At 47.0% G+C, this 17475-nt stretch overlaps 1 protein-coding gene across 1 annotated transcript in view; it reads left to right on the top strand.

Annotated features, from left to right (window-relative positions):
- Positions 1-17475, top strand: part of LOC137634234 (transforming growth factor-beta receptor-associated protein 1-like) — a 76793-nt gene that overhangs the window by 7593 nt on the left and 51725 nt on the right. Inside the window, exons 3-5 of the mRNA XM_068366510.1 lie at positions 838-934; positions 1162-1347; positions 10992-11225. Of these exons, the coding sequence (XP_068222611.1) occupies positions 838-934; positions 1162-1347; positions 10992-11225 (517 nt within the window). The remainder of the gene's footprint in view (positions 1-837; positions 935-1161; positions 1348-10991; positions 11226-17475) is intronic.

Genomic DNA, 17475 nt, shown 5'->3' with positions numbered 1-17475 from the left:
TCTTCACTCACCATTGATATGGATGGAAAGGCTCTGCCCTTCTTTTCCCCTTTATGAACCAAGTCCTAGAACACCGATCGATGGGAGTTGCGTATATGTGACTCTTACTGTTTCACTTCCTGTGGTAAAGGCGGTGCTGCCTCAGGAGTCCTCATGACTTCCTTTGCCAAAGGTGAAGAATAACACAAGAAAATGCAGAGGATACCTGAGAGTGCTCTTTTGTCTCATCATACACTGCCTGTCAAGATGGAAGAACTGTACTCTTCTTTTTCCCATTTTTGAACGGAGAAATCCTAAAGACCAATCAATAGCAATTGCATTCCTGCGACACCTACCAGGAGTCACAATGCAGATCAGATGGTAGTGGACAAGTGGAGGAATGCTTCACAGGACTCCCTGTTTCATTTCATCATGCAGTGTCCTGTGAGGGCCCTGGCTCTTCAAGGGAGCTGCTTAAACACTCGGAATCAGCAATGCCTGCTGGATTAGGTGTAAAGAAGGTCTTCGGGGCCTTTCCTAGACCCCAATCTGGACCACTCACAACTTCTTCTATAAAGGAGTCTGTGCATGCATAGTCCTTTTGAGTCACCCAACCTGGTCCTTCCAGGAAGGGAAATGCTGATGCTGTCAAGAGGCCAAATTATTCATGTTAGATGTTTGGTCCTTTGCCTTTTAATGCTGAAGTGATTGGCTGTAATGTGGCAAGAGCATGTCCTTCATACAAATACCTAAATGTTTTGTGTGGAAATAATTATTGAAATTATTTTTTTTAATTTGTTTTAAACAATGAAAAAATTTGTCAGTAAGATTATATTAATCATGATTTTGCTTTTTCAGCCTTGTAGTTCATTATGTAGTTGAAGAGAGGACTAATGAATCAACTGGGAAAATATTTTATTCTACCAACAAAATATGCCAAAAGAATTTGGGCACGGTAAGAATTTCCAATCTTGATTATTGGTTTTGAGAACTTTTTGAGAATGCAGTACTGTAATATATTTCTAGAAGGTTTTAACTATTTTTTTTTTTTTATATTAATCTGCTGTATTATTATATCTGTGGTATGTCAATTTAGGTTATTAATTCTGATTGAAAAAAGTATAGTATGTACGTAATGTACAGTATAATGGTGATTATATTGAAATCCTTTACTCTTGCCAGAAAAAACCAGTCATCCAGCTAAAAACTGCATCTGCCTTGGGTCGACTGATGGTGCTAAGCGATGGAAATCTCTATCTCCTTGATGCTGATGTTCTCAATACTATTGGATCTGGGCCAAAAATCAAAAGTGTGTCCGTCTTCTGTATCAATGAAAATCCAAAAACCCTTGATCCCTTCACTGTCCAGGTAAAGTATATAGTCTTTAAGACTATCCAAAAATAAAGATTTACTGTGTTCATTTTAAGTATGAACCATGTGGTATGATTTAGTTTTGTTAATTTTGATAGGACAATTCAAGCCTTTCACTTAAAATTGTTTCATTTATGGTACATAGCTACAGTTTTTAGCAGGGTTAAAGAAAGGGCTTCTGTATAGTATTAGTAATCTAAACACATTTATTCCTATGCGGATAAAAACATTTTGCCCTTTTAATAGGAGTACTGTATATCTCCAGCGTAGCTGGAATGGCCATTAAATCATCAGTAAGGTAGGTGCAGTTGTTAGCAGTAGGTAAGGGGAGTCACTCACCATCTGCCTTACCGTATCACAAACTTTTGTCTTTGACTACAACAATTGTGGAGCACAGTACTTGGTGCTCTCCTTTTTTTTTTACTTTGCTTGATCTGGATGGAAAGGCTCTGTCGTTCTTTTCCCCTTTATGAACCAAGTCCTAGAACACCGATCGATGGGAGTTGCGTATATGTGACTCTTATTGTTTCACTCCCTGTGGTAAAGGCGGTGCTGCCCCAGGAGTCCTCATGACTTCCTTTGCCAAAGGTAAAGAATAACACAAGACAATGCAAGACAATTTGTTTGTTTTGTGTTTGTTGGAGCTTTTGTTTAGCGGTGGAAGTGTATTGAAGGTAAGCATTTGGTAAAGGGAATTTTGTTCCTATGAGGATGCAAACCTTCTATCCCACATGTTGTGTACCATTGTGAAGTACAGTTTCTTCTTCTGAAGAGATTTTTTATGCTGCCAATTAAGGAGACGAGGAAATTCTCTAGGAATGTAATATCCTATCTTAAGGAGAGGATTACCTGTTGAGGCCCAAGTATTCACTAATTCCATGGTGCCCAGTAGTGATCATCTTCACCTGTTGGGCTTGCCTGATGAGCCCCTGAATGTGTCCCAATGGAATGCCAGTTTCTTGGTTTCCTGTTGGAGAGGGAAATTAAGGTGAGTTTGCTCTTGCCTTCCTTCACCAACCTCTTCCTCCCCTTTCATTTTGTTGGGCGCTTCCCTTATGGAAGATTATGAAGAAGATGGTTGCATAGGAAGGCCTCTGGTATATTTCCTTGGGATTTAGTTATCACTCTTCTCTATAGGGAGGGAGGGACATTACTCTCCAGCTAATTGGTACTTTCATGGTCAGTCGAGAAGATTGGGAGTACGGAGGCCAGGAAAAGGTTGGGCATTGTGCTCATCTTTTCTGTTTCCTGTTATAACAGGGGAAGATTGTTCCTTGTCCTTAGTCTGCTGACCAGTACCTTTGGGGGTGATTAACAATTGTGAGCCTGGTGATTTGCTGATAAGGGAATCAATCTTGTTTATCTTTGAGCCGATATGGAGCTCACTTCTATTCATTAATTTTTGGCTCAGTTTGTTATCATGAGCCTATCGGGTGTTCTGGATGATATCAATCATTACTTGCCAATTTGCTTAATAGTTTTTTCACCAATTGGTACCTTCGGGTTTGGTCAGAATAAGGTGATATCAGTATGTTACCCTGGAACTTGGGTCCAAGGGTGGAATGGTTCTTACCCTTGGGGCACTGGTATATGTACCTTCTGCAAACCTGAGGAAGACATTGTATAGACTTGATCCTCAAAACTTTCTCTTTTCTCTGTAGGTAAGAGGTAGGGGGTTTGTAGGCTCTCTCACCATGTCAACAGTGGAGGGATGGAGTTCTGGCACCTTCCGATATCCACCACCTTTTCAGCAGGCTATATTCTGCCAAGAAGCAACTCAGTAGCGTAGTGGTAGTCAACATTAATAAGCAAGGAGGGACCGTGTCCTGACCCATCAGTGAATTGGTGATGCAGGCTCACAATTGGGTGTGCGATAACGCAATAGAGTTCTTAGCCAGGTACATTCTAACCAAGAGGAATGTCCAAGTGGACTCGCTTTGCCGTCAAGGACAGGTGGTAGGTATAGAATGGTCCCTACTTCCCTGCTTGGGGGAAAAGCTTTTGGCCCGTTGGAGGTCTCTAACAATGGACATATTTACCACTCGGTTAAACATGAAGCTTCCAGTGTTCTGTTTCCCAGTACCAGACCTGTGGACAGCAATAGAATACTTACTCCTTCCAACATCCATGGGACAACCTGGACATTTGTGCCTTTCCAACCTTCATCCTGATACATCAAATAGTCAACAGACTGTTGACAACCTTGAATGTAAGGCCTCAGGTTTGTATGATAGTGCCATAGCCTCGGTACCATGGACTTCCACTGTCTTGGGTTAGAGTTCTCTTGCTTGAGGGTACACTCGGGCACACTATTCTATCTCATTTCCCTTCCTCTTGTTTTGTTGAGGTTTTCATAGTTTATATTGGAAATTTTTATTTAAATGTTACTGTTTTTAAAATATTTATTTTTTCCTTGTTTCCTTTCCTCACTGGGCTATTTTCCCTGTTGGGGCCCATGGGCTTATAGCATCTTGCTTTTCCAACTAGGGTTAGGCCTATAGCTTAGCAAGTAATAATAATAATAATAATAATTAGGAAAAAAAAATTATTAAAATGTTTGTGATTTTAAAGGATGAAGGTTTACAAATATTGTACGTAGGAACAGATAACAGATTTTCAAAGTAATTTGTATTTTTCTTAAGTATGCAAAGACAAGAGTGGCTATTCTGTGACATGCCGGTGAGTGGGACTTCCCCTCGCACTACCTATTGTTAACCAACTACCTTGCTAATGATTAAAAGGGCAATCTAGCACCACAGAAAATATATCCATGTTTTAAAGGACTCGGATTTATATAGGTAGGAAAAAATCATTGTTTGTTCCAACACAAATACATGTACTTACCTCGAACTACTTTCTTAGGAGTTACCTGTAATCTCCTCTCAACCGACCAGAGTTTTGTGTAGTATACTCTACGTCCGTTTTCTATGGAGGACTAACCCGGGAGTAATGAGAACGTGCCCCGAGGGTAGACCTGAGCTAGGTCGGTGTCAGCTTGGATCCCGTTAGTCAGTAAGTTCTCTGGTCGTGTCGTGATACCATCACGCCGCTCTCATTCTCTAACGACCCTTTGTGTCCCGACTCGTGTGTCCCGCGTGGTTACCGCGTGGTATCTCTGTGCTTATCCCTTGTGTTCTTGCGTGTTCACTGCCTTTCCTTGTGCTTCCCAAGTGTATTCCTTGTTTATTCCCTTCGTTCCTGTGTCTTGTGGTTGTGTGCGATGGAGCAGATCCGCCGTTGTCCTGGGCCTAGAGCCGGAAAGTCGTGTGGACCGTTCCTTTCCAAGACCGAAGTGGACCCTCATTCCCTTTGCTCTTCCTGTAGAGGCAGAGTGTGCTCGCCGTCGGATACGTGCATTGAGTGTGTTAGCTGGAGTGAGATCCAGTGGGTGCGTTATGGCACTAAGAAGAAGAAGTCGTCGAAACGTTCGCCCAAGAAATCTAGCATCTCTTCGCCGTTACCGTCACCCAGTGGACGGTCCGACGGGGCTTCTGTCTCGCCTTCCCCTACCCAGAGTAGGGGACGAGGTAAGTCCGTTGCGGGGAAAGAGCCGAGGGCCCTTCCCCAGGAGTCTAATGTGTATGAAGTGGTGGATGCTGGGACTTCTCAGGCTAGTGGGGAGCCTGATAGTGCTGTGTCTGGGGGTTCTGGAGACTCTGCCCTTGTGCTTGGGGGGCACGTCTCCTCCGACGACCCCTTGTGGTGTAGTAATGTTGTGCCTGTTTCTCCGTCCGGTTCGTGGGCCTGTGTTTCAGGTTCTTCAGCGGCTGGTGACGCCCAGGGAAAGTTGGACTCCACAGTAAGTGAGCCCTTCGGGTGGAGGCTCCCTAAAACGCCAGGTAGGTCCCCAATGCGGATGGAAGAGGGCCTGGATACCTGGTTCCCTAGTGTAGTACGTCCAACCTCTTTTCCAGCTCCTCTGACGACGGTTCCGGAGTCTTTCCTACAACCCTCGACCTCTGGAACGCAGCAGGTCGCGAAGCCCTCCGTAGCCCCCGCTCCTGCCCGTCGGTCGGGTGGTACAGTATTGTCGGGCTCTTCAGATGATGGTGCTTCATTCTCTTCAGAAGGGGAAGCGAGGAGGAGGCACCGGCGACGGAGAGAGCGGTCCAGGAGCAGGCGTTCCCGCTCAAGATCCCGCTCGAGGTTCAGTAGAAAACGGTCCCGGTCTCCACGGAGGAAGTACAGGAAGAGTAGGTCCCCCGATGGTGATTGGGTCTTCGTTCCCCGTAGGAGTGAATTGCAGCGTTCCCCTGACCGGCGGTCCAGGGATTACTTGCCGCGAAGGCCATCTTCCAGCCGCATATATGACCCTCGCAGGGAGCAATACGAGAAGGCCTCTTCAGGCAGGCGTAAGTCCGCGAAGCTTCCAGCTCACCCCGCCCAGCGGGGGGAATCGTGCTTCCGTACGGGCAGCCTGGGCGAGTCAGCACAGCTGGCTCGGCCCTTGGACTTAAAGGAACGGTTCCCTCCGTCGGGTCAGCCCACGGGATCCTCGTCCTCGTCCCCCAGAGAGATTACACGGACGGTAGTCCTCGCCGGCACGGCGATGCCCGTTCTGGCCCCCAACCCTGGTGCGGAGGTTCCCGCCGGGGCAGACCGGTACCACCGCAGGGGAGTGCCTGTTGATCCAGAGCCGAAGCGCCCGGTAGGAGTGCCCGGTGACCCGACTCCTCGGGATCATACGGAAGGTACTGCTGACAGTAGAGAAGGTTCCCTGACGGAGGACTCGGCGTATCAGAAGGTAATAGGCCTGATACGAAGGCATCATCGGATTGAGGAACCGGTCCCAACCGACGAGGACTTCTGGAGGTCCAGCCTGAGCCGCTTGATGGAGGCACCCGTCCAGCAGAAAACCTCCCTGGCCCTGCCTGTGGCCCGAGATCTAGTCCTGGGACGGGCTCATGTTGATAAAGTTGTGGCAGGCAATGCTGAAGCTCCCAAAACACAGAGCTCCTCGAAGTTGCTCCAAGGACTCAGGTCCCAGAGTAGGTTCTATGTGCCAGAGGGACAACGGCCGGGAGCCTGCAAAGTGGAGCCTTCCCTCGAAGTTCTGGGACAGGGCGCCCCGGAGGACAGAGCCTCCTCAGCCCCGATTTGCTTTTCGCAGTCGGAGGCTGCGATGATGGAGGAGATGTCGAAAGACTTGGTGCACGTCTCCTCTTGGTTGGACTGGTGGGCCTCCACGCTGGTAGGTGTACAAGCCACATATGACTTAACAGACCCGGAGCAACAGAACCTACTGAAGGAGCTTATCATCTCCGGGGGCAAGACCCTGAAGTTCCTTACTTATCAGTCCCTGGCCCTTTCAGCGTACTGGGTTCTGCGCAAGAGGGATACTATCCTGGCGAAGCTTTCCTGGAAGATCCCAGACAGGGAGGCGAGGGCCATGAGGAGCCTTCTTGTGTGGGGTGACTCCTTGTTCCCCTTGAAACAGCTAGAGGAGATAATGGAGAAGGTAGCTAAACGAAAGGAAGTGAGCGCTCCCAGGCCTCAACCGGTAAGGAGGCCCCCCTACAAGAGGTCAGCATCAGACGGGCCCTCTACTTCTCAGGCCCCTCCTAGCCTGATGAGGAGAGAAGCCCCTTCTTCCTCGTGGGCTTCAGCGCCACAGCCCCCCTGTAGAGGAGCTCCAGCAACGTCTGCCTCTTTTAGAACAGGGTATTCTGCTTCCAGGAGAGGCCGTTCCGGCCGCCCCTCCAAGAGGAGGTAGAGTGGGAGGCCCCCTACTCCTGCCCAAGCCTCAGGTTGGGGGATGCCTCAGACGACATTGGCAAGCATGGAAGGCTCACGGAGCGGAACCCTGGACAGTATGCGTACTGAAGGAGGGGTACAGGCTCCCGTTCTTAACGGAACCTCCACCTTTGATTCCGGCCAGCCTGTCGGAGTGGCTGGCACCCAAGGACCCGTTGAAGAGGGCGGCCCTTCAAGAAGAGGTGCCCACTATGTTGGAGAAGGGCGCCATGGAGGAGGTCCTGCACCCGGGACCAGGTTTCTACAGCCGACTATTCCTGGTAGAAAAGGCGACGGGGGGATGGAGACCAGTTATAGACCTGTCAGCTCTCAACAAGTTTGTTTGCAAGACAGATTTCAAAATGGACACTCCGAAGTCGGTCTTGCAGTCCTTGAGGGAGAAAGACTACATGATGACCATAGACCTCAAGGATGCATACTTCCAAATCCCGGTCCACCCCTCAAGCCGAAAGTTTCTCCGAGTGAAATGGGGTACCCAGATCCTGCAATTCAAGACCCTCTGCTTCGGGTTGTCGACTGCTCCCCAGGTATTCACGAGTCTTCACGACAGTCTCGGTGTGGGCTCACGAGCGGGGTATTCGCCTCATCCGGTACCTGGACGACTGGTTGCTTCTTTCCTCCTCAGAGGACGTTTTGAAGGAGCAGGGTGTAAAGCTTCTTCAATTTTGCAAGGGTCTGGGTATCATGATCAACCCAGAAAAATCGAACCTATCTCCCTCCACCAGGATGACCTATTTGGGGATGACACTGGATTCCCGTCTAGTGAAGGCCTTTCCGTCAGAGGAACGGGTAAGCAATCTAATAAAGATCCTTCTGCCTTTCCTTTCGGGGCAACCCAGGAGAGCCAAGGACTGGCAAAGGCTAATAGGTCATCTGGTGTCATTGGAGAAACTGGTTCCCCAGGGGAGACTCAGGCTCAGGGCCATCCAATGGAACCTGAAGGGCTTCTGGAACCAACTGGACTCGCCCCAAAAATTAATCCCAGTACTGCCAAACACAATACCCTCCCTGGAGTGGTGGCAGTGCCGGTCGAATACGTTCAAGGGGATGCCCTTCGCGACCGAGCCTCCCGAGATGCTCCTATTCACAGACGCCTCCAACCAGGGATGGGGAGCCCATCTCCTCAACGAGACGGCGAGAGGAGCCTGGTCGGACGTGGAGAAAGGCCTACACATCAATGTCTTAGAGTTGAAGGCAGTCCAAAAAGCTTGCCTGCAGTTCATCGATCTACTAAGGGGAAACACTGTGGCGTTGATGTGCGACAACGCCACAGTAGTAGCGTACATAAAGAAGCAAGGAGGCCTCAAGTCAAGGGAGCTGTGCGATCTCGCCCTAGAGATCCTGGATTGGGCGGAGGAGAACCAGATAGTGTTATTGGCAAGGTTCATCCCCGGGAAGAAGAATGTCCTAGCCGACGGTCTCAGCAGGATGGGTCAGATAGTAGGAACAGAGTGGTCCCTCCTCCCAGAAGTAGCCAGGCTCATCATTCAACGGTGGGGTTCCCCAGTGATGGAACTCTTTGCAACCAGGCTGAACGCACAACTCCCCGTGTATTGTTCTCCTGTCCCAGACCCAAAGGCAGCCTTGGAGGATGCCTTTCAGCATAAATGGGACAACCTAGACGTGTACGCTTTTCCCCCCTTCACGTTGATCAGGCAAGTGCTCAACAGAGTAAGGGCTGCCCGAAACTTAAGGATGACTTTGGTAGCGCCCTGGTGGCCGGAGAGAGAGTGGTTCGCGGATCTAAAAGACCTGGCAAGCCATCCTCCATGGCCACTCCCCGACAGGCCAGATCTTCTACAACAGCCACACTTTCTCAGGGTCCACGACAACCCACAGTCTCTACGCCTTCACGCCTGGAGACTATCGAGCGCCTCCTGAGGAAGGAAGGTTATTCGTCAGGAACTGCTAAGAAGATGTCGCTATACCTGAGAAGGTCGTCGGCAGCGGTCTACCAAGCTAAATGGGCCTCTTTTACGAAGTGGTGCGCTGCAAGGAACATCAAGCCCCTCAAAGCCTCAGTCCCAGATATCGCAGACTTTCTAGTATATCTCAGAGACGAGGTAGGGATGTCAATCCCAGCTATAAAAGGAGTACGGGCAGCCTTGGGTCAAGTCTTCCTTCTGACGGGCATCGACCTGGGCTCCTCTAGACACATCTCTATGCTTATCAGGAGTTTAGAACAGTCCTGCCCTCCTCAAACTGTTAGGGTGCCTCAGTGGGACTTGGCTAGGGTTCTGAAGATGTTAAGTAGCCCCCCGTTCGAACCGATGAAAGATATTGTAGACAGGGATCTCACTCTCAAGACGGTCTTTTTGTTGGCCTTGGCCTCTGCGAAAAGAGTAGGAGAGATCCATGGGCTGTCTTACGACGTCTCTCATTCAAAGGGGTGGAGAGAAATCTCCCTCAAGTTCGTCCCTTCGTTCGTGGCAAAGACCCAGAATCCAGCAGTCTGGGATCCTAAGTTTGAGGGGTTCTCACTGCCAGCCATTCCTAAGACTGGGAATCCAGAGGATTTGAGGTTATGCCCTGTCCGTGCCGTTAGGAAATACCTTGAGAGGACTGCACATCTCCGGCCAGGCATCAAGAGTCTTTTCGTCTCCACAAGTGTTACAAAGAAGCAGGTATCGAAGAATACCATATCCTTTTGGTTGAGACAAGTTATTGCCAGGGCCTATAAGGAGGAGGGACTGGCCGTGCCAGGTACTCCTAAGCCCCATGACATTAGAGGACTAAGCACTTCCTTAGCCTTTGAGAAGAACATGGCAGTGGGCCAGATCCTTCGGGCGGGCACCTGGTCGAACCAGTCGACCTTTACTGCCCATTACCTCAAGGATTACTCAAGAAAGTCTTTAGACGGGTTCTCCATTGGGACTGTCATCTCCGCGCTCCAAGTGATTTAACGGTGAAGCCCCAGGCACAATCGTGGATAGCAAAACCAGGAGACACAGGTTCGTTCCTTTTCACCCTAATCCCCGTTTCCTATCCCTACCGGAGATAACCACACATATGTAACCAATGAAGAACACGTCTCTGCAACTTTGTCACTGGACTCAGCATCAGAAGATTTTTCAAAGGGTGAGTACTTAGACACTAACGTGAGCTCTTTGTGTAGTTTACCCTACCGTTCGTTTCCCAGTTTTTTAGAACCTGATTCATATCTAGGTTACTTGTCGTCTGCTTAGCTGGGTCTGAAGGTCAGGAAGACACTCCCACCTCCTAAAGTGTAAGTCTCCTAAGAAAGTAGTTCGAGGTAAGTATTTGTGTTGGAACAAATCAAAAATTTTAAGTAATTTTTATTTTTCCTAACATACTTACCGAGAACTACTTTCGGGTAATGGCCCTCCCTACCTTCCCCGAGTGCCTTTCTGCCCTTGCAGGGACTTTTTGCAACATCCGAGGAACTTACTGACTAACGGGACCCAAGCTGACGCCGACCTAGCTCAGGTCTACTCTCGGGGCACGTTCTCATTACTCCCGGGTTAGTCCTCCATAGAAAACGGACGTAGGGTATACTACACAAAACTGGTCGGTTGAGAGGAGATTACAGGTAACTCCTAAGAAAGTAGTTCTCGGTAAGTATGTTAGGAAAAATAAAAATTACTTAAAATTTTTGATATTTAGAGATTATCTTTAGACAAGTGGTTACACTGCTAGCTGTTAAGTGGAATTTTGACTATAGTACTGTGTGTTGATAAGCGTTTTGAAGAGTATTAAGTTTTAAAACCTTTATTTTATGGCTTTGTCGTCAATTCTTGCCTCTTTACTTTGTGTAATATGAACTTTATGTAGGAAATGTGGACATTTTAGAAATATTCTTTTATGGTATCATGATCAAAAATAATAATTTTCATACAACCTTCATACCTGAAATTGTGTAATTACAGCTGTGTGTAGGGAAAAGAAGGTGCATTCTTCTTTGCTCCCTCCATGAGGACAAAGTTTCCCTTTTGAAAGAAATCCCTACGGCAGAACCCTCAAACATTGCCATGGATGGAAGCTTTGTTTGTGTTGCTGGACAAGGGGAGTATTGTGTAATTAATGTTGAGACTGGAGCCTCACAAGATTTGTTTCCATATGATCCTTCTTCAACATATCCACATGTCAAAAGGGTAGCAAAGGTAAGACAGCTTTAGAGTGCACTCATTTCTTTGAATGTTATTTCATAAAAAGTTATTTGTTCCGTAACTGAAATACAAACCACGCTATTTATTATGGGTTATTACTTTCGGCGTAGATGAAATGACGAGCCATTAGAATTTTAACGAGGGTTTACTACCCCACCGCTAGTTAGCGGGGGGTAAGGAGGGTAGCCTGATACCCCCCCCCCCCCCCACACACACACACCTGTGCTGAGTTCACTTTGCTCTCGGCTCAGGTGGTAGTCGGACGTGTCCCCTCTCACCCTCACCTCTTTGACAGCCATATTAATGCTTTTGTCTTTTTTTTTTTTACTTACTTTTTCTTATCTTATACTTGTAATATACAGTATATATAAACATTCTTTATGTTTATGTATATATTTGTGTATAGAAATGTAGTAAGTTTTCTTTTCAGTGTTTGTGCTGCGTGTGTGATGTACGACAACGACACTTACGTAGTGCAAGGCCACCGCAGTTCCTCTTCATGGGGAACGACCTCTCCCTCTGGTCCATCGGTCTTCCCGTTGGCTTATTTCCGTTAACTCGGCCGCCGCAGGGGAACCGTCATCGCCTGGACTCTCTTCATTTATCTATTATCTTCGCTTTGCCTCTTTTCCTACGGGAAACTTGGATTCTCAGCAAAGGGAATGTGGCCTTTTTTTAGATTGACTACGGTCTCTCTCTCCTCGAGGTCGTTCACTCCTTACTACAACTACGTACTATTACGATAGCTCCTTTCCCGTTGCGGGTTAGGTTTCTATTTCCGTTGTTTGTCTCAATTATTTTTAGGGAAATCTAATTGTGTTTTAAGTTTTCAGCTTCTCCGTGGGGAACACTTCCCTTCGGGGGGTCAGTGGTTCTCACTTTTAGTGTATATTCTTAGATGATTTAGATAATTATAATTCTGTTATAATTCTGTTTTTATTACAGCTACTCCGCCCTCCTTCTCCCGTGGTTGTCATCAACCAACTCGTACGCGCACGCGCGTGCCAACATTTTGGCCCGCACGGGCTCTTCATTTTGATCCTGCACGTCAATCTGATTCCTGCACACTCTATGAAGTCTCGCCCGCACGGGCTCTTCATTCTGATCCTGCACGTCAATCTGATTCCTGCACACACTATGAAGTCTCGTGCTCGCACGCGCCCCGGGTATCCCCAACCGCGTGAGCGCCAGCGCAATCGCCAATACCCTCCCACACGCGAGGCTGCCGGACAACGCGCGGTAAGGGCACCATCACCGCATCCCCCCCCCCCCCCCCAAGCACAGAACAGCGTGCTTGCCGGTAGGGGGGAAGGTTCCAGAAAGGTCCAGGGACATTTCTTCCTTATCTTCCTTCTTCTTACAGGCGACTCCTCCAGAGGGAGTGTCTGACAGCGCAGCCGTCAGCCGGCAGCCCTGGTTTGGGGCTCTAATCAGAGTGGTAGCACAGGCTTTCAAGCCTGTTCTCTCTGAGTTGGGCCACAAATCCTTGGCTGCATCTACTCCCCTGAGGAGGGAAAGAGGAGTTTCGGACGCGGTAAGTTCTCCGAGGACGAAGCTGTCTCCTCGTAAGTCTTTGAGGCAGGCACCCTCCCCCCTCAGACTTTTCTCCCTCCCCTTCGGACGAAGTTTTCCCGTCCTCAGGAGAGTCACGTGAGGTGAGAAGTTCCCCCATCACACCATTGAGGGAAACCCCACCTCGCGCGGTAAAGTCTTCTCGAATAAGGGTGGAGAAGAGCCTTTCTCCGTCGTTGTTGGAGTCCTGCATCCCTCCCAGGAGGCAGTCAAAGGACTCCAAGACAATACCGGGAGGACCCTAGCACCGGAATCTACAGGCTCAGACATTCTTCCGTTATGGAAACAAACCGGTTTGAGCCTAAGGACGTGGAGCAGGCTGCTGAGAGGTGAAGGAAGTCACCAAGACTCCCTCCTACATAGGGCTTTGACATTCAAGCCCTATAAACCTCCAGCACCCCAGCAGCCACGTCCCACCAAGACAACGGCAGCGAAGACAGTGGTGTCTAAGCCCTTTCCAGTCAAGGACAAGAAAGGCAAGAAGCCCACCAGGGAAGGGAGGAATCCTAGAGGGAGCAGCCGAGGCCACAAACGCTAGGATTGGCAGTCCCCCTGCATGTCCGCAGTGGGAGGATGCCTACAAGGTTGCACAGACAGGTGGCAGCAACTCGGGGCCGATTCCTGGACGATTTCCGTAATCAGTCAGGGATATCGCGTCCCGTTCACAACATCTCTACCTCCCCTGAGGACGAATCCGGTGTCATTTAGCTCCCTTGCCATGGGATCAGCAAGGGGGCGGGCCTTTAAGGCAGAGGTCCAGATTAAAGCAAATTCTGTTCAACATGGAGACCGCAAACACGGTCAGTCTTGCAGTGAAGTCGCTAGACTTCATGTGTATACTGGATCTGATGGACAGGTACTTCCAGATCCCAGTCAATCCATCTTCAAGGAAGTACTTAGAATTCAGCCTAGACCACAAGGGGTACCAGTTCAAGGTGCTGTGTTTCGGTCTCTCCAGAGCATCACAAGGTTTTACCAGAAGTGTTTACCCTAATATCATCGTGGGCACACAGGATCGGCATCCGTATCCTCCGTTAACTGGATGACTGGCTGATCCTAGCAGACTCGGAGTCATCCCTTCTTCGACTCCGAGACAAACTTCTTGGACTTTGCCAAGATCTGGAGATCTTAGTAAATCTCGAGAAGTCCTGTCTGCTTCCCACTCAAAGACTGGTTTACCTAGGCATGATTATTGACACCAATCTCCACAAAGCCTTCCCATCAGACAACAGGATAGCAAGGCTGAGGAGGGTCGCAAGCCCTTTCCTCAGTCGAGAAGAGCTTCCAACCCAATCGTGGTTACGTCTCCTTGGCTCGTCTAGTTCCCAACGATCGCCTCAGGATGAGATCTCTCCAGTAGCGGCTCAAGTCCCATTGGAATCAAGGTTGCGATTCCCCGGACGTCATGATCCCTATGGGTCCTGTGGAACGGACGGACCTCCAGTGGTGGGTGACAGACGAGAACCTACGAAGAAGAGTGGATCTTCTCGTCCTTCCCCCGGATTTAATGCTGTTTTCGGACGCCTCAAAGAAATGGGGGGTGCCCACGTTCTGTACCACAGGACCTTAGGCCTGTGGTCAGAATCAGAAAAGTGCCTCCATATAAATCATCTAGAGATGAAGGCCGGTTTGTTGGCCCTTCAGCAGTTCCAAAAATACCTGGCAGGTCACTCTGTGGTGGTAATGAGCGACAACACCACAGAAGTGGCTTACATCAACAAGCAAGAAGGTACCTTTTCGAAGCAGCTATCCCATCTTGCAGTAGAGATACTGAGATGGACCGGAGTCCGCTCGATTCTACTATCGGCGTGTTTCATTCCAGACAAGAGGAATGTGCGCGCCAACAATCTGAGCAGAGCATCTCAGATAGTGAGTATCGAGTGGTCTTTGTGTCATCTAGTAGCCAACAAAGTCCTGACTTTGTGGGGTTCCCCGACTGTGGATCTGTTCGCGACAACGCTGATCTTCAAGATTCCACCGTACTTCCCCCCCAGTCCCGGATCCCAAGGCACTCTGGCAAGATGCCTCCCAACAATGGAGGGCTGACGTTCTGGTGAGCATCTGTTGTGATGAAACTGAAACTGAAACCAGACACCTTTAACCTTTAACATTTATATCTATGTTGAAATTTTTATTAAATTAGACTCTATATCATATGTGCTCATATATACATGCTGGTGCTTGGAACTAATTATTTGCATAGATGAGATGGACAAGTGTTACTATACTTAGTTTAACTGAAGAGTAAGAGGGTCTGTGCTGGCAAGAAGGGATAGATTGCTGATTACATGGCCCATGTTTTATCCTCAGCTTCCAACTTGAAGAGATCTGTTATGGCTTTTTCTGTTCCTTGCATAGAGGTGGATCATAATGCTCAGGGAAAGTTCTTGAACATTATGAAACTGGTTGTTATATATCTAGTTTACTCTTAGGGTTCACAGGGAGAAGCTAAAAGTGAGCTCAGCATTTGTGTTAGTGAAGATCTATCCTAGTGATAATCATTGCTTTGCCAGTTTAAAAAAAAACATTCATTCAGTACACAGTTTTTCCACCCCAGTGGGCTTTGATCCCTTACTAGATCAGAAATTTGTATCAGTTGAAAGTGAAAATAACCTTAGAATATTTCACTGGAATGTATTTAAGCTTCCATTCTAAGCTTGATGAAAATGCTAATCATCGACAATGTCACAACCACTTAAAAATCTTAAGATGCATCTCATCCAGATTGCTATTGTGCATATATTAAACTATTTTTTTCTCTGTAGTATCAAGAAATAATAGTGAATAAGTTGTGTTATACAGTAAATACAAGCTGTTATTCTATAAGGAAGTCTATGTATTGCATTGCTAATTAATTACAGGAATTTGAAAGTGAAGGAGACTATCTCTACTGGGATGTTTCACCTGCTTTCTATAATGATGCATTTAGAAAATCTTAATTTTGTTTACTGTGAATAAATAGGAGAAACAAGTTTTTGATAGACTATGGTTTTCATTTCGTAACTAAGAAAATATATTTTTCAATATTAATCTTACCCGATGATCATGTAGCTGTCAACTCTGTTGCCCGACAGAAATCTACGGTCGGGATACGCCAGCGATCGCTATACAGGTGGGGGTGTACACAACAGCGCCATCTGTGAGTAGGTACTCAAGTACTTCTTGTCAACAAGAACTCAATTTTTCCTCTGTCGTGCCACCGGCAAGACCTACTAATACGCCGTCCCTAACTGGATTTGTTTTCACAACTTTTTGGTGAAGTACACTATTCCAGTTTTGAGCTTTCGCTATGCAGGGGTTTTATCTTCATTTCAAAACTTGAACTCGTTTTGGATAGATTTAATTATGGTGACGAAGAGAGTATGGACTCTCTTTCACTTTTAAATGGCCGACCCTTCCCTTAGACGGAAGTGTTGGTGTCGAAGAGAGTATAGACTCTCTTTCTCTTTTAATGACCGACCCTTCCCTTAAACGGAAGTGTGTTTAGGTTTTTGGTAATTTTGCTTAACAAAGTTATAGATTTTATATCTCTCCGCCATTTATAGGCCTCTTCGATTAACTTTCCATTTATTATAAACTTATAAAAATTAATTTTTATGTTTGTTATATGCGACCTTTCCTAATAGTAGGCGGTCCTTACTTGGAACCGAAGTTAATTAACATTGAGCCCGTCATATCGTATTTCCTGTTAAGAATTTATGCTTTTTTAATTTTAATGTTTTTGAAAGAATTTCTTTGATAGTCTCGTACTGTTTTCAAAGATGAACTAACGTTTAGTTTAGTCTCCGCAGTTGTTGACGTTCAGAACGTTCAACATGCGCTCTATCGTTACGATAGAGAGAGAGTATTTCACGGTTTCACGTTGCAGTAAGAGTAAACCGATTCTAGCGTTTCGTTCATTCTTTCTTAGCTTAAATGGTTTTAATTCTAATAAAGGAACTTTTTATTTGGGAAACCTTTCAGTTTTTTTCCTTTAACAAATAATATGTTTTAACGATATATAATTGGGCTCATCTCTCAGGTTCTAAGTCAAGAGAGAGAGAGAGAGAGATAGAGACGGAGGGAGAGAGAGGAGAATAAACGTTTCGTTCAAGCGGGTAACGTTGTTCTCGTTTTTTACTCTTCTCCCTAGTCGCTATAGGGGAAGAAGGTAAAACGTTTCTAGAGTTTTATTCTTGTTCCCAGGCTTTATGCGGTGAGAGATTTTAAACGTAGTTTATTTGATCTAGTGTTTAGTCTCTTTTCCAGCCACTGAATTCTTTATCTTTCATTATGTTTTTCTGTTACATTGTAAAACTGTTTTCGCAATTACTACCTTTTAATAAGGATAGGATTGCGTGTTTCAGGTACAAATCACTTAAAGTTTCGAGTTCAGTGAAATAAGTGCAAACAGAAAATCAAAAGTGATAAAGTGATATGCGCAAAGTGTTACAGTGTTGCGTTCGAGGGTTCGTTTGTTCGTGCCAGTTGTTCACCTTGTCCGATACCTCTTACAAGCTCCCAAGCCCAGGGGAGAAGTAATGTCGAAGGACTTATGGGTTCCACAGGTCTTGATCGACGAACAGACGTTTCCCTCCGTGGTTTCGGGTGTATCTACACACGTTGCCGACGTGATCACCCCACCCACACAAAGACGAGAGAGCCCATTTATTCCTCGTCTGCGGAAGAGGTT

Source organism: Palaemon carinicauda, chromosome 44 (genome assembly GCF_036898095.1).
Source record: "Palaemon carinicauda isolate YSFRI2023 chromosome 44, ASM3689809v2, whole genome shotgun sequence".
Taxonomy (NCBI): domain Eukaryota; kingdom Metazoa; phylum Arthropoda; class Malacostraca; order Decapoda; family Palaemonidae; genus Palaemon; species Palaemon carinicauda.
This window is presented reverse-complemented; position numbering and strand designations above follow the sequence as displayed.